The sequence below is a fragment of the Pistacia vera genome, unplaced genomic scaffold (genome assembly GCF_008641045.1).
Source record: "Pistacia vera cultivar Batoury unplaced genomic scaffold, PisVer_v2 Contig854, whole genome shotgun sequence".
In the NCBI taxonomy this organism is placed as follows: domain Eukaryota; kingdom Viridiplantae; phylum Streptophyta; class Magnoliopsida; order Sapindales; family Anacardiaceae; genus Pistacia; species Pistacia vera.
The window spans coordinates 34,225-51,555 of record NW_022196728.1 but is presented as its reverse complement, the minus strand read 5'-3'; the positions used below and the strand labels follow the sequence as shown (position 1 = coordinate 51,555).

General features: G+C 35.2%; 1 protein-coding gene, 1 long non-coding RNA gene and 2 pseudogenes across 2 annotated transcripts; all 4 read right to left on the bottom strand.

Annotated features, from left to right (window-relative positions):
• Positions 1 to 218: 218 nt before the first annotated feature.
• On the bottom strand, positions 219 to 2,022 carry LOC116118675 (annotated as a pseudogene).
• A 2,916-nt stretch (positions 2,023 to 4,938) lies between these two features.
• LOC116118680 (probable aldo-keto reductase 2) lies at positions 4,939 to 7,977 on the bottom strand. Its single transcript, XM_031404663.1, has 5 exons — positions 7,617 to 7,977; positions 7,047 to 7,247; positions 5,968 to 6,140; positions 5,760 to 5,862; positions 4,939 to 5,565 (listed from the first exon to the last, which is right to left on the bottom strand). The coding sequence occupies exons 1-5, from the start codon at positions 7,827 to 7,829 to the stop codon at positions 5,227 to 5,229; spliced, it is 1,029 nt and encodes a 342-aa protein (XP_031260523.1). The 5' UTR covers positions 7,830 to 7,977; the 3' UTR covers positions 4,939 to 5,226.
• A 1,319-nt stretch (positions 7,978 to 9,296) lies between these two features.
• LOC116118685 lies at positions 9,297 to 10,913 on the bottom strand. Its single transcript, XR_004126198.1, has 6 exons — positions 10,866 to 10,913; positions 10,717 to 10,780; positions 10,507 to 10,609; positions 10,323 to 10,415; positions 10,055 to 10,221; positions 9,297 to 9,492 (listed from the first exon to the last, which is right to left on the bottom strand). It is a non-coding gene; the product is annotated as an uncharacterized LOC116118685 (long non-coding RNA).
• Positions 10,914 to 13,633: 2,720 nt separating this feature from the next.
• On the bottom strand, positions 13,634 to 17,009 carry LOC116118671 (annotated as a pseudogene).
• Positions 17,010 to 17,331: the final 322 nt, after the last annotated feature.

The window sequence follows — 17,331 nt, the reverse complement described above, 5'->3', positions numbered from 1 at the left end:
GCTTATTCAGACGTAAGTACCATGTTAGAATAAAAAATCCAAGTTACGACATAGCACTTGAAAACATGTAACCCAATATGTCCTTGCAGCGTTTTCCTTATGCCATGTGAGTGTTGGAATACATGTATTATTCCAACACAATTAGGGTCTATCCAGATGAATTTTCCATGTCGAGGAGGGTTGTATTTCCTGTAGTGATATGTAATACATTACAATGACTAAGAATCGAATTGCTGTTTACAAGCCTGTCTACAATCATCCTTTGATATGTTTTCAAGCAACTTAGGCCCTGACGAAAGGAATCCTTTTCCTAGAGGACTGTATGCAACAATACCAATCCCAAGTTCCCTGAGAAATTAATCTGCCAAATTCCATTAGAATTCATATGGTTATTTTTTATAATCTCTCCTTCTATTTGACTCTTCTAAATTCAATTAGCCCCATTAAAATATATATATGCCTTACCTGCAAGTAGGAACAATCTCTTCCTCCACGTCTCTTGTTTATAAAGACTATTCCAACTACACAGCTGTTATCGGATGAATAGCATGAGCTCGTCTAATTGTTGAAGCACATGCCTCAGATAGACCTATATATTTTATTTTGCCCTCTTCAACTAGTTTTTTCAGTTCCCCCATCTTCCAAAACACACAAGAAACAAACAAAAATTAGATGTATGCTTAACAACAAGCTTGTTCAGAACAAGTGATCCATAAAAATAAAAAATAAACAATTGGAATGCAAGACTTTTAGGATCCAACATTTATTAACTATGGGATTAATGAGTAGTTTATTAATCCTCCCCTTATCACCCAAATATTTTTTGGGTAAATCCTGTAATTGTTTCTTTCGTGACTCAAACACAAGATTCTTGGATATAACTAATCCAGTGGTTGAAGAGCTTACCATCCGGCCAAAAGGGGAGAGGTTTTATCACCTGAATATTAGCCTGCTCAGATGCAGACACCGACATCAAAGTGCACGTCAGAGCGAGATGGTACGTTGGTCAGGATACAGACTAATCTTTTCTAGAGCTGATCTGTATCGTTAGAGTAAGCCAGTATTCTATAGGTGACTCATAAGCCGGTTTTTAAGGTGAGTTCAATATCTATCCAGTGAATTCGTAAAAAAAACAAAGACACTAATAATGCATTACCATATCAGATTGTTAGTGTACTTATGATTTCAGACAATCAATCCTAGTAAACAAGTAGAGTAATTGAAAGTTTATACATAACAAAGGGCATACCGTGACTTCAATAGGGACATGAGTGTCAATGCGATGTATATAGTATAGATCAATACAATCAACATCTAGTCGCTTCAAGCTCCCCTCACAGGCAGCCCTCACATAAGCCGGATCGCCATGAATTTCTAACTTGTCATCCTCAAAGCGGGCACCAAATTTTGTGGCCAATTCAACTCTTTCTATCATCCCTCCCTTCAAAGCCTGGAAAACGTTCACACCAAAAAGCAAACCAATCAAGTTTAAAACCCTTTACGAAGCCAAAGAAAACAAAAATTAAACCAAAAACATAGCCTAAAACAGCATAACAAAGCTTCACTGAATCCCCAAGATTTGTCCAATACTTATAGAATATATATTGGCTAATTAACCAAATGGATTTACGTATACGTATGCAACTAAACCATTTTGGTGTATGATCAAGTTAAGCATGGTGGAACTCAACAAAACAGACAAGAAAGTAAAGAAAGAGAGAAAAAGAGTGAACCTTGCCGAGAAGAATTTCATTAGTGTGAGGTCCATACACATCAGAAGGATCAAGAAAAGTGACACCACTGTTGATGGCATGGTGGATCAAGGTGATCATTTCAGGCTCAGGTTTTGGAGGGCCATAGAAGAAAGACATGCCCATGCAGCCTAAGCTTTGAGCTGAAACCTCCAGCCCTTGTGAGCCAAGCTTGATTCTCTTCACTGCTGCCATTAATTTCTGTGTGTTTCTGGATTGACTTTCGATAGTGATTAAAGTGATTGTGAACTTGAGACTTGTGCTAATTAGTTGTGTTTTGGATTGCTTTGTCTTCGACTCTTCGTATGTTTCTCTCTTTATATAGTGGTTGGGTGAACACGCAGGGTGATGTTATGCTTTCAGTAAGCTCTTACGGATAGTAAAGGGACCAAAGTGCAAACCACAAAGACATTGGGGTTTTCTAATATTACTTGAGTGTACAATGTAGAATGTACGTGCAGGGTGATGTGATGTTATGCTTAAGTAAGCTTTTACGGATAGTAGAGGGACCAAAGTAAAAACAACAAGACATTGGTAATAAATAAAGTGACCAAAGTAAAACAACAAACACATTGGGAATGGATTTGACCAATTTCAAGGTCAAGAAAACTTGAAACTAGAGAGTTTTTTAACCAATGAATCATGAGAGATATTAAAATAAAAAACACAGACCCAAACCCTCTTTCAAATTTCCTAAAAACTGAGTCAAGAAAACCAAATGGAGATGAAACATAGACACAAGGACAAGAAGAGTACTGCAAAAACTACACAGTAGTACAGATTGAAAATGACATGTGAAGAAGCGAATCAAATGAAAATGAAACAATGATATCATTATAAGATCAGTTAGTCAAACTCGTAAGATGGTTTCATTGGAAGTTTACCGAATCTTTCACGACATTTTGAACATATTAAAAGTATAAGCAGAAACTATTAACTATCTGATTATAATCATACATGATGAATGCATGTGAAGGAGCATTTTAGTAATGTAATTCTACCTATCAAGGATAATGCGCAAACTCCAAGTCCTGAAGAAATTCAGGTTTGTTAGAAATAAAGCAGGTAGTTTTATGAAAGCTGAAAACTTCAAAGATTGATTCATTCAAAGCTCAGTTATTGAAGACGTTAACTCAAAGTTTCCTGCTCAAAAGAATTGGTGTCTTGTTTGTGTAAAGCTCTGGTAACTGAAAAAAAAAAAAAAAAAAAAGATAGCAGATCTGACGGACTACACATGCTCAATTTGTGTTTCTTAAAAAAAGTGAGCTACCGGCTGTGATTGTTTTTTACCCGGATTACTGATATTGTAGTATAAAAGAAATGTACTCCAGTTTGTTGAATAAGAAGAACAAACATTATTTTCGATTCTCTGTTTTCTTGCTACAGATTGCCCTTGCTCTGAAGTAATAGTTCACAGTTCTTTGTAATCTTGATTGATCTTGTTATAGTATCAGAGTCAGTCCCATTTACGCTGAGTGATTGACCAACGGTAGGGCTGCAAACAAACCAAATACGAACGAAAACCTCCATTCGAAAATCGTTCGATAAACATAATGAGTTGTTTGAAATAGTGTTCGAACACAAACGAACATAGAATCACCATTCAAAATCGTTCAATTAGTAAAACAAGCTGTTTGAAAAATGTTCGAAATCGTTTAAAATCTGATAAATATAGGTGGGTGAGAGTGTTTTTATTAATTTGTAAATTTTTTATTATTAGAGGTGTTTAACTAAATTAACAAACCTAAAGAGTGTTTTTATTTATTTTTAAATCGTTCATACATGAAGAATACATTTGAAGGAGCATTTTAGTAATGTAATTCTACCCCTAAGAGATTACTAAGCTTTAAGTTCCAAAAAAGCAACCAAAGAAAGTAAGCTTATCCGGTAGCCAAATAACGAGAACCCTGTGGTCAATTGCTCTTGACCATGGTCTCAGTTATACGACCTTTGATTAAGCAGAAACAGAGTAATTAGAAACTATAGTGGTTAAAATTAGATAGTCCTGAAACCATATAAATGATTATATATTTTAGTTTCCCATAAAATGCCTATTTATTTTTCAAACTTTTTTTTTCTTTTTTGGATTGTTAAATACTAATTTTCTTATGGTGAAAAGAGTTTTAGTATCATAACAATATCTAGTCAGATTACATTATATATACAATTTCAAATGGCTTTAAAGTTTAAATTTAAGAAAAAAATAGGAAACAAATTGATTTTATTCCATCCAATTTTAAATTAACTTGGTTATGTCTTCATTTTAGTAGATTACTATAAAGTTTGAGTTAACGACATTTTCCCACCCAAGGTCTGCCCTAAAGACACTTTCTCACCTGAAAAGTTTCAAAAATGAAACTTTTCCACCCATCCAGAGCTAACTTTAACTGAAGAAGGATAAAACAACAAATTTTTAAATAACAATTGAGACATTACCAAAACCATTATTATAACTGCATCTGACTTTATTTAGTTTGAAACAAAAACATTGCACTCTTCTTCTTATCCATACCAAAACATAGTAATTTAGCAAAATATACTTATCCTCACAGCAAAATAAATTCTTCGTTTTCATGTCTAAATGCATGGCTTCGAGGGGCTTACAGTATGCTTAGAGGTGGCAGTGGGCCGTTCTATGCCCAAATTTTCAAGGCCCACCGTATCATGGGCCGTGGCATGCAAAAATAGGGGTCATGTGGTGTTGTGCAAGACAACCAAAACTCAACGCCCACAACACGGCTCATGACCAGGTGGGCCTCGTTGTGTCGTACCTTCGTGGGCTTGCAATAGATGTATTAATTTTTTTTATTTTTTTTAATTCATGGGTTGTGTCATGCCGACCCACGTGCCAAATCATAAACCCATGGCACGACCCATATGAAAAATTGTGGGCCTTACTAGCACAGCCCATCGCCTCCTCTAACTACTCTCTAGGTTGGCCCACTGGCGCATATTCATCTGCATGATTTGTAAAACTCTAGAGGACTCTGATGCAATTTTTGTACTTGGATTTATTCAAATTTCTGTTTCCAGTTTTGCTTTCAAAATTGATCACCCTCCTTTTGGGATCCCAAGTCCCTAGGAGCGCCCGAATCCGATGGGGGTAGGGACACCCTGTGCGGGGCGTGACACAACCAAAGTATATAATACTTTTCAATAACAACAGATGTATTTATATTACATGGGGCAAATGAAATAAATGCAAAATAATTCAAAATGAAGCACAATGTAAAATATGAAACCTTACAATGTGAAACTTATAATATGCTCTATGGTGCTATATAATAGTCGCCCTTGCATCTTTATTTAGTTTCTAACAAAAACATTACACGGTTCTGCTCTTATCCATATCAAACATAATAATTTCACACAAAATACTTATATCGCAACAAAATGGAGGGATGCAACACACTCCTAGGCTTGCAGAAAGTAGATAAAAGCATGGAGAAGGCATAATATCCATGTCTTCATCCCTTTAAGAAGCTTTCCATGAAGACAGCGTTGGAGTTTCGGAGGTCTTGTAAGTAGCAAAGTCACTCATATATCTTTCACCCTTTACAGCATCTGCTACAGCAATGGATTCAAGTTCAGCCATTTCTTCTGGAGCTAGTTTCACAGACAACGCTTTAATATTTTGATTGAAGTTTTCAATTTTGGTGGTTCCAGGAATTGGACAAACATCATCTCCTTGGTGATGAACCCAGGCTAGTGCAAGCTGTGATGTGGTGCATCCTTTCTTTGTTGCAATCTCATTAACACGCTCAAATAACTTCTTGTTATGCTCCAGATTTTCAGGTCGCAACCTGGGAAAATACTGCAAAATTCGGAATATAAAGTTTGTTATGTTAGAGGAGAGGTCACATGAGAACAACAATAGTATTACCACCCCTTTCCCCACAAGACTTAGCCTGCTTGCCCCGCACTGCACAAAGCGTTGTGCAAGAAAACGTGTGTTGAATATAAATGTAATACATTACAAATACTAACAATTAATTGTGGTTTACAAACCTGTCTAGAATCATCTTTTGAAATGTTTTCAAGCAACTTAGGCCCCGATGAAAAGAATCCTCGTCCTAGAGGACTGTATGCAACAATCCCAATGCCAAGTTCCCTGAAAAATCAGCAAGATTGTGTTAGTGTTCAAATAGTTATTTATTTTTTATAATCTCTTTTTTATTCCACCCAAAGCAATTAGTTAGTCCCATTAATGCCTTACCTGCAAGTAGGAACAATCTCTTCCTCCACGTCTCGTGACCATAAGGACCATTCCAACTGCACGGCTGTTATTGGATGAACAGCATGAGCTCGTCTAATTGTTGAAGCAGATGCTTCAGATAGACCAATATACTTTATTTTTCCCTCTTCAACTAGTTTTTTGAGTTCCCCAATCTTTCAAAACACAAAAGAAAAGAAACAAAAATTAGTGTATGCCTCACAGGAAGCTTGTTCAGAAGATGTGATCAATAGAAGGAACAGAGCCAATTGTTAAAAAAAAGACACAGTGTTGAAGTCTGTGAGTTCAGATTGTTAGTGTAAAAAATATAGGTGAAAGTCAACAATGATTGATGCTCACAACCCAAAAAATATTACACTGTGAGTTCAGATGCTATCAATAATGATCCAATGATGATTTGAGTTTCCCCACGAATATTTCACTAGAGAATAATTTCTTGATATGAGCTTTTATTTTATAAACAACACAAAGGAATGACAATTAAAAGCATCTCGGCTGCGAATTAAAATATCACAAGAATGGACATGTTTCAGTAAGCTTAGATTAGGAGAGGGTCTGAGTTAAGGGAGAAACTCCTAATGACTGTCCCATTTATAACTATATTTTATCTCCCTTCAATGAACTATAACCCTCATGCGAGACCGCCTTTTAATTATAGTGTCTGTAATATTCCTCGAACAAAACTAAATGATATATAAACATCTCCCTCGTCTTACCAACAAACAGACATAAAGGCATTCTCCGCTGCAGGCCAGATCTCTACCGTATCGACACTCACCTAAATAGAGTACTTGTAGTCTCCAGTACACATCAATAAGGCCTGGATACAGGCCACACATTTCCAATACAGAACAAGAGAAAGAGGAAGAACCTCTGATCAGTGTAAGTACACTCATTCATTCAATTTGAAAGAAACTTAAAAGGAACCTTGTTACCTGCAGGCGGTTCAATTGGTCAAACTGATTTAACAGCATCATAATGTGCACAAATAACAATCTAAATGTGATTTCAATTACTAATACTAATTAACAAGCAGAGTAAAAGTTTAACAAGGGGCAAACCGTGACTTCAATCGGAACTCGAGTGTCAATCCGATGTTGGTAGTAAAGATCAATACAATCAACACCTAGCCGCTTCAAGCTCGCCTCACAGGCAGCCCTCACATAGGCTGGATCACCATGTATTTCCATCTGGCCGTCCGCAAAGCTGACACCAAATTTAGTGGCCAATTCAACTCTTTCTCTCATCCCTCCCTTCAAAGCCTGCTCAAATTCACATCAAATAACAAACCACAATCAAGTTTAAAACCCTGTACAAATCCACAACTAAAAAATAAACCTAAAACAACATGACAAAATTTCACTAACTTCCCAAAAATGTAACATATTGGCTTAAAAAATTCATCAAATACCTCGTCTAAATTATGAAAACATCATCTCATCCATCTTTTCCCCTTCGTTTCCCAACCATATGGTTTCATGGACTCTAAGCAATTAGACTAAAACAAAAAACACAAACTTTAAAAAATTCTCTGTTCATTATCCAAACCCAGTTGGTGTATGACCAAGTCAAGCCTGAAGAAACTCAACAAAACACACAGGAGAGTAAAGAAAGAGAGAAAAAGAGTGAACCTTGCCGAGAAGAGTTTCATTGGTGTGAGGTCCATATACATCAGAAGTGTCGAGTAAAGTGACACCACTGTTGTTGGCATGGTGGATCAAGGCGACCATTTCAGGCTCAGGTTTTGGAGGGCCATAGAAGGCAGACATGCCAATGCAGCCTAAGCCTTGAGCTGAAACTTCCAGGCCTTGTAAGCCAAGCTTGATTCTCTTCACTGTCGCCATTAATTTCTCTGTGTTTCTGGTTGAATTTTGAGGTAGAGTAAATGAGTTTGAGAGTGAGAGTGAGACTATGAAGTGGGGTTGTGTCGTGTGGATTGCTTTGCCTTTGCATCGCCTTCTATAGTGTTTGAGTGGGTTGGCTGGGTGATGACATGATTAGGTAAGCTCTTAGGATAGTACAGGGACGGAAGTAAGAAAAACAAAGAGTTTAGAGTTTTTAAAAAATTATCGACGTCAATGTTCTTGTGTTCTCCTCAACTTTGGACCCATTGTAACAAAAAGTTTATTATATAAAAAATTATTATAAATTAATCCTTTTATCTAAAATATATTTAGCAAAAAATTATTATCCCAATATTTGGCATTAATAATCCAACTTTGACGCATCGAATCTAAATGACTAATCTTCGTTGTAAAACTTTTTGACATCGGACAAATTTTCTGTAAATTATAATCACAATTTATTTCTTTTTATTTATTTGAATTTCTTATTTGTTTAGGGTTATTAAAAATAGACTTATTATGTTTAAGTTATTTGAAATTTTGATTAATAAAATTTATAAAATATTTCTTTTGAGAATTTCTCATTGTGGATTCGAACCATTACGCTAGAATGTATCTAATGTTTATCCAAATTATGTTACGTTATTGTGGATCCTCTTTAATTTGAGAAGACAGCTTAAGTAAGCACTTACTATTAGTAAAGGGAGCTAGGTAAATGAATAAACAATTTGAGGGTTTTTAGGAGATAATTCATCAACTTTGACTTATGGTAAGAATAGTTTCCCATTCTTGTAGATTAAACCCCCGTAAAAAGAATTTATATAAAAAGAAAATTGATGGTTGAATTTGTTTGGAGAATGATGCTATGCTTATGTAAGCTCTTATTACATCCAAAATAATAAAAAGAGAATAATAATAATACAAAAAGAAAAGCAAAACATAACATAACACTAATTTCATTTTTTTTATATGTATGGTTTGAATATGTTTTCTAGAGATCATGTTAATTTCATTCGGAAAATAAAAAAATTAAATTATATCATGCACTCTATCTATGAGACAAAATAGTAGATGCCTTTTGGTGTGCTAATACCATTAATATTTCATAAAATTGTAATCTCCCAATTTCGACATTTAAAAAAAAAAAAAAAAAAAAAAAAAAAAAAAAAAAAACCTACTCAATAGCTAAGGATTTTTAGTGTACTTTTAAAATAATTTTTGAAAATAGTTTTAGATAGGGGCATTTTGGTCTATAAAAAGTATGACTAAATAGTTTTTTTTTTTTTTTTTTAAATGGAATATTAAAAAAGGTAACTTAATATATCATTATTCTAAATAATTTTATCCAAACCCACGATATGTTTGAGCAAGTCCAACATGGAAGTATCATTTTCCGTTAGGCTAGAAATTTATAAAGTTTTCTTCAGTTCATCACCTGTTAAGTACTTGTAACTCAACGAAATATTTGAATATCCATTTTCCAGCCACGGTGTGAACTTTATTGGAGAAGGCATTCTCAGTTTTCACAAAGCATCTTCTCATTCAAACCAATGTGTCTTGTTCTTCAATGCTCTTGCTACAGTAGCAATGGCAATGGGCAAACCTCCACATTTCTCGCATACATCATGTAGTAAATTCAAACCAAGTGATTCAATAACATCACCTGCACAGGAATACAAAATCATAAGTTAAAAGCGCCCGAAAATATAAAGTTTTTACAAAGTATGTGGAGTAAATTTAGGGACATAGCCATGGTTCATTCAATTTTTTTCATTCTGTCAAGGCCTAAATTTAGGAACATAGCCAGGAATTTAATACAAATTTCAAGTTAAAACAGACAGCATAACTATAACAACAGTATTTTGGTTATTACATGCACTAAAATATTTATATTCGTTAACAATATTCGTGTAACCCGGCCCCTTGAACCGTCTGACTGGCATGTCAGACCAGTGATGTCGACATACTGACATAAGCATGACATCATCAGACCTGAAAAAATTGGAAATTATAAACCCTATAACAAAATAAAATCTGAAATCCAAAGAACACTATAACAAATACAATAAATCCAAAATCAAAATCCAGACAGTTCAATCTGGATATCCAATGCTACCTATAACATCATTCTAATAATACCAATTAGGACTGATAACATCACTAAACAATGTCTAATCTTTCTCCACCTTTTTATAGAGCAAGAAGCAAACAGTATGCACACTTACACTCTGTTTTGACTTTTGATTTTGAGTAGCTTCACCAAACCATTGAACCTGACCTCCTAATCGACAATCAGAATGCTTTGAGGTAACTCATCCCCACTATGCTGGAAAGGATCTCTGCTGGTCAGGGGTCATGAATTCCAGGATACTAATGCTTCATAAGGAGAATTCTGCCACTCCAAACCAAAATTACAAAATCAGATGCAGTCCATAAACAATCTCCAATCATAACAATAATGCCATTAAAAAAAAAAAAAAAACAAATCTTTACCATCTGTTGTATAACGGGCTAATTTATGAGCTCCCATTTGTTTATAATTGGATTTCAAAAGTGAGACAGTGTGTTGCATATTCCAATCATCTCCTAATTTTAGCAAATCATAAGATTAAGTTAAGAAACCTTCCATAGCAGGAACTTTTAATACCATAAGCTAGTCGACAATCAATTCTCATACCCATGAAAGGTATAACCAAAATAAGTTGCAATCTCAGCGATCCAAACCCCCCCGCACATTATTTCAGAATATATCCCTTTCTTGCTCAATAAGGGGAGCTCATCTACAAATCAATCAAGTTAAAAAGAAAAAATTTAATTTCTTTGCAACCAAAGAGAGCATTAGCGAATCAAATTATTACCCAGAAAATCACAAAAATAAAAAATCCACCTTCGGCATTGTGGGATGAGAAGTTACGGTATTGAACATGTCCGGGTTTTCTTCTACACAGATACTGCACAAAATTAGACAAAATAAGAAATTAAAATGAAGAATTGGAAGATAATAATAAGTGAAGCATGGTGAGGGAAAGAAATTACAGTGGTGAGTCGGGATGCTAACATACGCGTGCTGTTATCTAACAGAAGAAGATTTGAGACATAATCATCATCCCTGCACAGGCAAACTTATAAAGCATCAAACAGAGAGATGAAACAAAAAGTTCTTTGGGGTGTTAAAAAAAAAAAAAAAAAAAAAAAAAAAAAAAAAAAATTCTAAATCAAAACTATCAGATTGAAATTGACAGTAAGAGAGAATAATCTCATAACACATTTTCCTACCAACTTCCTTCACAAACGTGTTCTTCCCCACCCCACCCATGCTGAAAACTCCCATCATGGAGGTATTGACATCTTTCCACGCATCCCACATGTTTTTCACAGTGGATTTTCTTGATTCGAAAGGCCAATAATCGTCAATCAGCACCTCTGGTTCAACCATTTGAAGGGGTGAGAGAGAAATAAAGTGAAAGAGAAGAAGTGAATGATGAAGATGAAAATGGAAAGAGTGATGGTGGAATATGAAGGCTCCGAGATAATTGTGACTATCACATGGTGACCATTATTATTGACAGTAAACGACGAATCGGACCGCAATAAATCTGTATTTGTTTTATTTCAGCAATCACCTTGAGAACCAGATCTAGACCCGGCAAAACGGGCGTATACCCGCGGTACCCGTTTTGAAAACGGTCATTTTAGGACCCGTTTTCATGTGAACTGTCCTCGACCCTATCTGTATGTTAGTCTAGGGTGTTTTTGTAATTAGAATATTGTATTTGTGTTATTGTGTTTTAGTGTTTATGATTTTATGTATTTGTTTTCTATATGTTTGTTGGTTTTAAATTGATGAGAAATTGAGTTGGTTGTGAATTTTTTTGGTGAATTGAATTGAATATGAAGTATAATGTATTTGATCGTGGGGGTGTAACTGCAAAAAATGAAAATTGTAGAAATTGTGAGGGTGTCACTACAAAATTTGAAAACTGGAGTAAGAAAAAACAGGTATCCACAGGTCGTCCTGTAACCGCATAGGGTAGGGTATGGGTCCAATATTTTGGACCCGTATAGACTTAGTCCGTTTTGACCTGTACCTGTTTGACTAGGTTGTACCCACCCGTTTTGCGAGGTCTACTTGAGATTACAAAAAATGAAATAACTGTTTTATCCTCTGAGTTTGGGAAATTAATCTAAATGTACACCTTGAGATTATAAAACTTGAGTTGACTTTTTACCCTCTAGATTTATATAGGGTTGTAGTCGAGTCGAGTAGCTCACGCTTGACTAGTCATGAGCCCAGACTCGACTTGTAACTAATGAGTCAGGGGCGAGTTCGAGTATTAATTTGGGCTTGATTGGCGCATAGAGCTGGATTTTGAGTATGGGTATACTCGACTCATTTGACTCAGAAGCATCTCAACGCTCACGACCAATTGGTGAGCCCCTAGTGCTACTAAGAATCAATAGAATAACCCTCTTTGAGATACTAAGAGAAGGGTTTATTTCATTTTCTCACTATTGCTTACTAATAATTTCGTCCATTTTATTTAAAAAATATCCCCGCCAATATCATAAATCCTTTTCAAAATATCATCCTCTTATATATATAACACTTTCGAAACAAGATGAATGAATTTACACTAAACTATCTCACATGAGAAATAAACAATAAATAGATCATTTAAAAAGTATTTATTAATTTATAATTAAAGTATTTTGTTATTTATAGAAAATTTAAAGAGAATTTTATTATTAAATCAAACCTCAAAATTCAACGGTTTTAAACTTTGAAAAGAAAATCCTATTAAATATTCAAAAACTTATATTTAATTTTAATTGTTTCGTTCAAACTTTAAACTTGATAGCAAAAAAAAAACTATATATATATATATATAATAGGAGAACAGTAGGTCTAGCTAAGTAACACTTTAATTTAATGAAATAATTTAATAACACTGGTTTTTTTTTTTTTTTTTAATAGTAAACTCGTCGTGTGTTTGAGCTTTTATTTTTTTGAGATTAAATTGATAAAATTACTAATAAATTTGAAAATTGAATTGATGATAGAGGGTTACATTATTTAAATGAACGAGTACTCATTATAAAAATGTGAAAAGGACAGGATAAAGTGTTTATGATTATAACTTGCATAAAAAAATATTGCACTCTGCTTCTTATCCATATCAAACATAGTAATTTAACATAATATACTTATCCTCACAGTAAAATAATTTCTTCTCTTTCATGTCTAAATGTAGGGTTGTTCAAAAGAACCGGTTGGAACCGGAACCAGCAAGTACCATGGGTTTTGTTCTGGTTCCTACCCAGAACCAGTCGTCAATAGGTAGATTCTGGTTTCAAATTTTTGGAACCGTTATTGTGTGGTTTCGGTTCCGGTTCCTATAGTTAGGAACCGGAACCGGAACCGGAACCAGAAACCAGGAACCGAGACTAATATAAAATAAAATTAAATATTAGGGGGGTTAATAAAAACTTTTGTAGAAAAAGTAATGTGAATACATTTATATTTATATTTCATAACATTTAAAGTAAGTTGGTTTAACTTTTGAGAATCTACATTTACAAAGTAATGGAGTTTGTAATTTTAAATTTATAATTTGTAATTTTATTTTTGTTAACAAGTGTCAGGTGGGGGGGTATTTGTAAGTTTTTAAGGGTTTTTTTACGATTTTAAAAACTTTTGGGAGGTCATATAATTTTACAGGGTACCCAAAACCGGAACCGTTGTTACAAGTTCTGGTTCTGGGTACCTAGGAACCGAAACCGTCGGTTCCGGTTCTGGTTCCAAATTTCAAGGAACCGTTGGTTCCGGTTCTGATTCCTTCAAAAAGTGCAGGGTACCCGGAACCGAACACTCCTATCTAAATGCATGGCATCAAGAAGCTTTCCATGAAGACAGTGGCGGAGTTTCGGAGTTCTTGTACGTAGCAAAGCCACTCATATATCTTTCACCCTTTACAGCATCTGCTGCCGCAATAGATTCCAGTTCAGCCACTTCTTCTGGAGTTAGTTTCACAGACAACGCTTTAATATTTTGATTGAAGTTTTCGATTTTGGTGGTTCCAGGAATTGGACAAACATCAGCCCCTTGGTGATGAACCCAGGCTAGTGCAAGCTGTGATGTGGTGCATCTTTTCTTTGCTGCTATCTCAGTAACACACTCGAATAACTTCTTGTTATGATCAAGATTTTCAGGTTGCAGCTTGGGTAATTTCTGCAAAATTTGGAATATAAAAGTTGATTAACTTAGATTTAACTTGAATAATTTAAGGGGTCAAACATAGATTACACATGTAAAAATACTTTATAATTAGTAAAAAATTTGAGGCTACACTGGATTTAGTGCGGGCATCAATTCCCATTGAGTCCAACGTGGGTCTATTCCTAATCACAAGCCACAATAAAATGCTTATTTAGACGTTAGTATCGTGTCGGAATAAAAAATCAAGTTACGATACAGTACTGGGAAAACATGCAACCCAATGTGCCCTTGCAACGTTTTCCTTAGGCCATTTGTGTTGGAATACATGTATTATTCCAACTTAATTAAGATCTATTCCGACGAGTTTTCCACGTCAAGGAAGGTTGTATTTCCTATAATGATATGTAATACATTACAAAGATTAAGAATTGTATTGTTGTTTAGAAACCTGTCTAGAATCATCCTTTGAAATGTTTTCAAGCAACTTAGGCCCTGATGAAAGGAATCCTCATCCTAGAGGACTGTATGCAACAATACCAATTCCAAGTTCCCAAAGAAATTAATCAGCCAAATTGCATTAGAATTCATATGGTTATTTTTTATAATCTCTCTTTCTATTTGACTCTTATAAATTCAATTATCCCCATTAAAATATGTATATGCCTTACCTGCAAGTAGGAACAATCTTTTCCTTCACGTCTCTTGCCCATAAGGACCATTCCAACTGCATAACTGTTATCGGATGAACAGCATGAGCTCGTCTAATTATTAAAGCACATGCTTCTGATAGACCTATATACTTTATTATACCCTCTTCAACTAGTTTTTTCAGTTCCCCGTCTTTCAAAACACACAAGAAAAGAACAAAAATGTGTGCCTAACAAAAAGCTTGTTTAGAACAAGGGATCCATACAAAGAACAAATAAACAGTTGGGATTAGTGAGTAGTTTATTAATCCTCCCCTTATCATCCGAATATTGGCCTGCTCAGATGCGGACACCGACGCCTAAGTGCACGTCAGAGCAAGAAGGATGGTCTAGATACAAAATTATCTTTTCTGGCGTCGATCTATATTGTCAGAGTAAGCCAGTATTCTAAAGGTGCCTTATAAGAGGTGAGTTCAATATCTATCCAGTGAATTCATAACAAATCCGATTTTGAAGAGTGAGTTTGCCGATGTGAGTTTGTAACAAAGACACTCATGCATTACCACATCAGATTGTTACTGTAAACATGATTTCAGACATTCAATACTAATCGACAAGCAGAGTAATTGAAAGTTTATATATAACAAAGGGCATACCGTGACTTCAATAGGAACTTGAGTGTCAATGCGTTGTATATAGTATAGATCAATACAATCAACATCTAGTCGCTTCAAGCTCCCCTCACAGGAAGCCCTCACATAAGCAGGTTTGCCATGAATTTCCAACTTGCCATCCTCAAAGCGGGCACCAAATTTAGTGGCCAATTCAACTCTCTCTCATCCCTCCCTTCAAAGCCTGGAAAACGTTCACACCAAAGAGCAAACCAATCAAGTTTAAAACCCTTTACGAAGCCAAAGAAAACAAATATTAAACCAAAAACATAGCCTAAAACAGCATAACAAAGCTTCAGTAACTCCCCAAGATTTGTCCAATACTTATAGAATATATATTGGCTAATTAACCAAATGGATATATGGATATGTACGCAATTAAACCTATTTGGTGTATGATCAAGTTAAGCGTGATGGAACTGAACAACATACACAAGAAAGTAAAGAAGGAGAGAAAAAGAGTGAACCTTGCCGAGAAGAATTTCATTGGTGTGAGGTCCATACAAATCGGAAGTGTCAAGAAAAGTGATGCCACTGTTGATGGCATGGTGGATCAAAGCGATCATTTCAGGTTCAGGTTTTGGAGGGCCATAGAAGGCAGACATGCCCATGCAGCCTAAGCCTTGGGCTGAAACCTCCAGCCCTTGTGGGCCAAGCTTGATTCTCTTCACTGTTGCCAACTTGCCATTAATTTCTGTGAGCTTGACAGTTGTGCTAATGAGTGGTGTTGTGGACTGCTTTGTCTTTGACTCTTCGTATGTTTATCCCTTTATTTAACGGTTGAGTGAACACGCAGGGTGATGTTATGCTTAAGTAAGCTCTTACGGATAGTAGAGGGACCAAAATAAAAACGACAAAGACATTGGGTTTTTTCAAAGTAGTTGAGTGTCATGCAGGATGATGTGATGTTATCAGGCCGTCTCTAAAGAAAACAAAATTTTCATACCAGAATTTTGTTTTATTAATCTTTGCACTTAATGAAAATAGACAGAGTGTTGTCTATTTATACATATTTCTTTAATTATGATTAACTAACTATAGTTTATAAAACTAACTCTAATTAATCTTGACTTTGAAGTCATACATCATTAACATCCTCCCTAAGCAGGCCTTGTCTTAGCTTGCTTAGCATAATAAAGCAAAATGATGTAGTACCAACCCAATATAACAAGAACTTGTAGGAAAGATTAATATTAATGCTCGATCTGTATTTATCATAGCTTAAAATTTTCCACAAAGTTAGGGAAGGTTTGGTTGAACTCAAGAAGGCATTATATAAGTTTGGGGTTTGAACCCTCTATGAACACCTTTAAAAAATTGTGTGTTAAGTTGTCATCTCACTCACAAATGTTTAACTAATATGGCAAAGTAAGACCGGTATGTACCAACGGGTCCACGGGTACCCAAGTAATATTGCAAGTAAATTAAAAAAAAAAGGGAAAAAACCAAAAATGCAATAGGGATTTACGTTGCGTCCCTTTCAGCAATTAGGATCATTCTCAAGTCAAGAACTGAACTCCCCCAACGTCTGCTTCTGCATCTCTCTCACGTAGATAAAATGGTTGCTGCTTATTAATTTGGTCTTATCAACTTTTACTTCTCCAATTGCTTTCACCTTCTGAGATATGTATTGCTTTCCTTCCATTTTGATGTTTTCCTGGACGTTGCGATTGTTCTTATCAAATTGATTGCTTTATGTTTGGAATCTACTTGTAGACTTTGGTGACCAAGACTTACAGCTAGCAAGTCCTCACCGCTGTACATATCATCTTTGTTTTCTTCAGTTTCCTGTAAAGAGAAGTTATGTGGGGATTCTCGTGGCAGTGTCTGTTCCCTGCCTCCTCTTCCTGTTTGTACTCACTGCCAACCACTAATTTAATTCTGGAATTGTGGATAGTGTTTCCTTCTGAAAAAAGATGTCTAAAAAATGTTCACCATCTTTTTTGTGGAATATCTTCAGAAATTTG

Bases quoted from the DNA above. Each gene is read 5' to 3' on its own strand.
- LOC116118680 (XM_031404663.1), bottom strand. From the start codon at position 7,829: ATGGCGACAGTGAAGAGAATCAAGCTTGGCTTACAAGGCCTGGAAGTT. The intron at 6,141-7,046 runs GTTTGCCCCTTG...GTGTTTTGAAAG, and splicing joins GAGTTCCGATTGAAGTCACG to ATTGGGGAACTCAAAAAACT. The intron at 5,566-5,759 runs GTTTGTAAACCA...CGAATTTTGCAG, and splicing joins CAAAAGATGATTCTAGACAG to TATTTTCCCAGGTTGCGACC.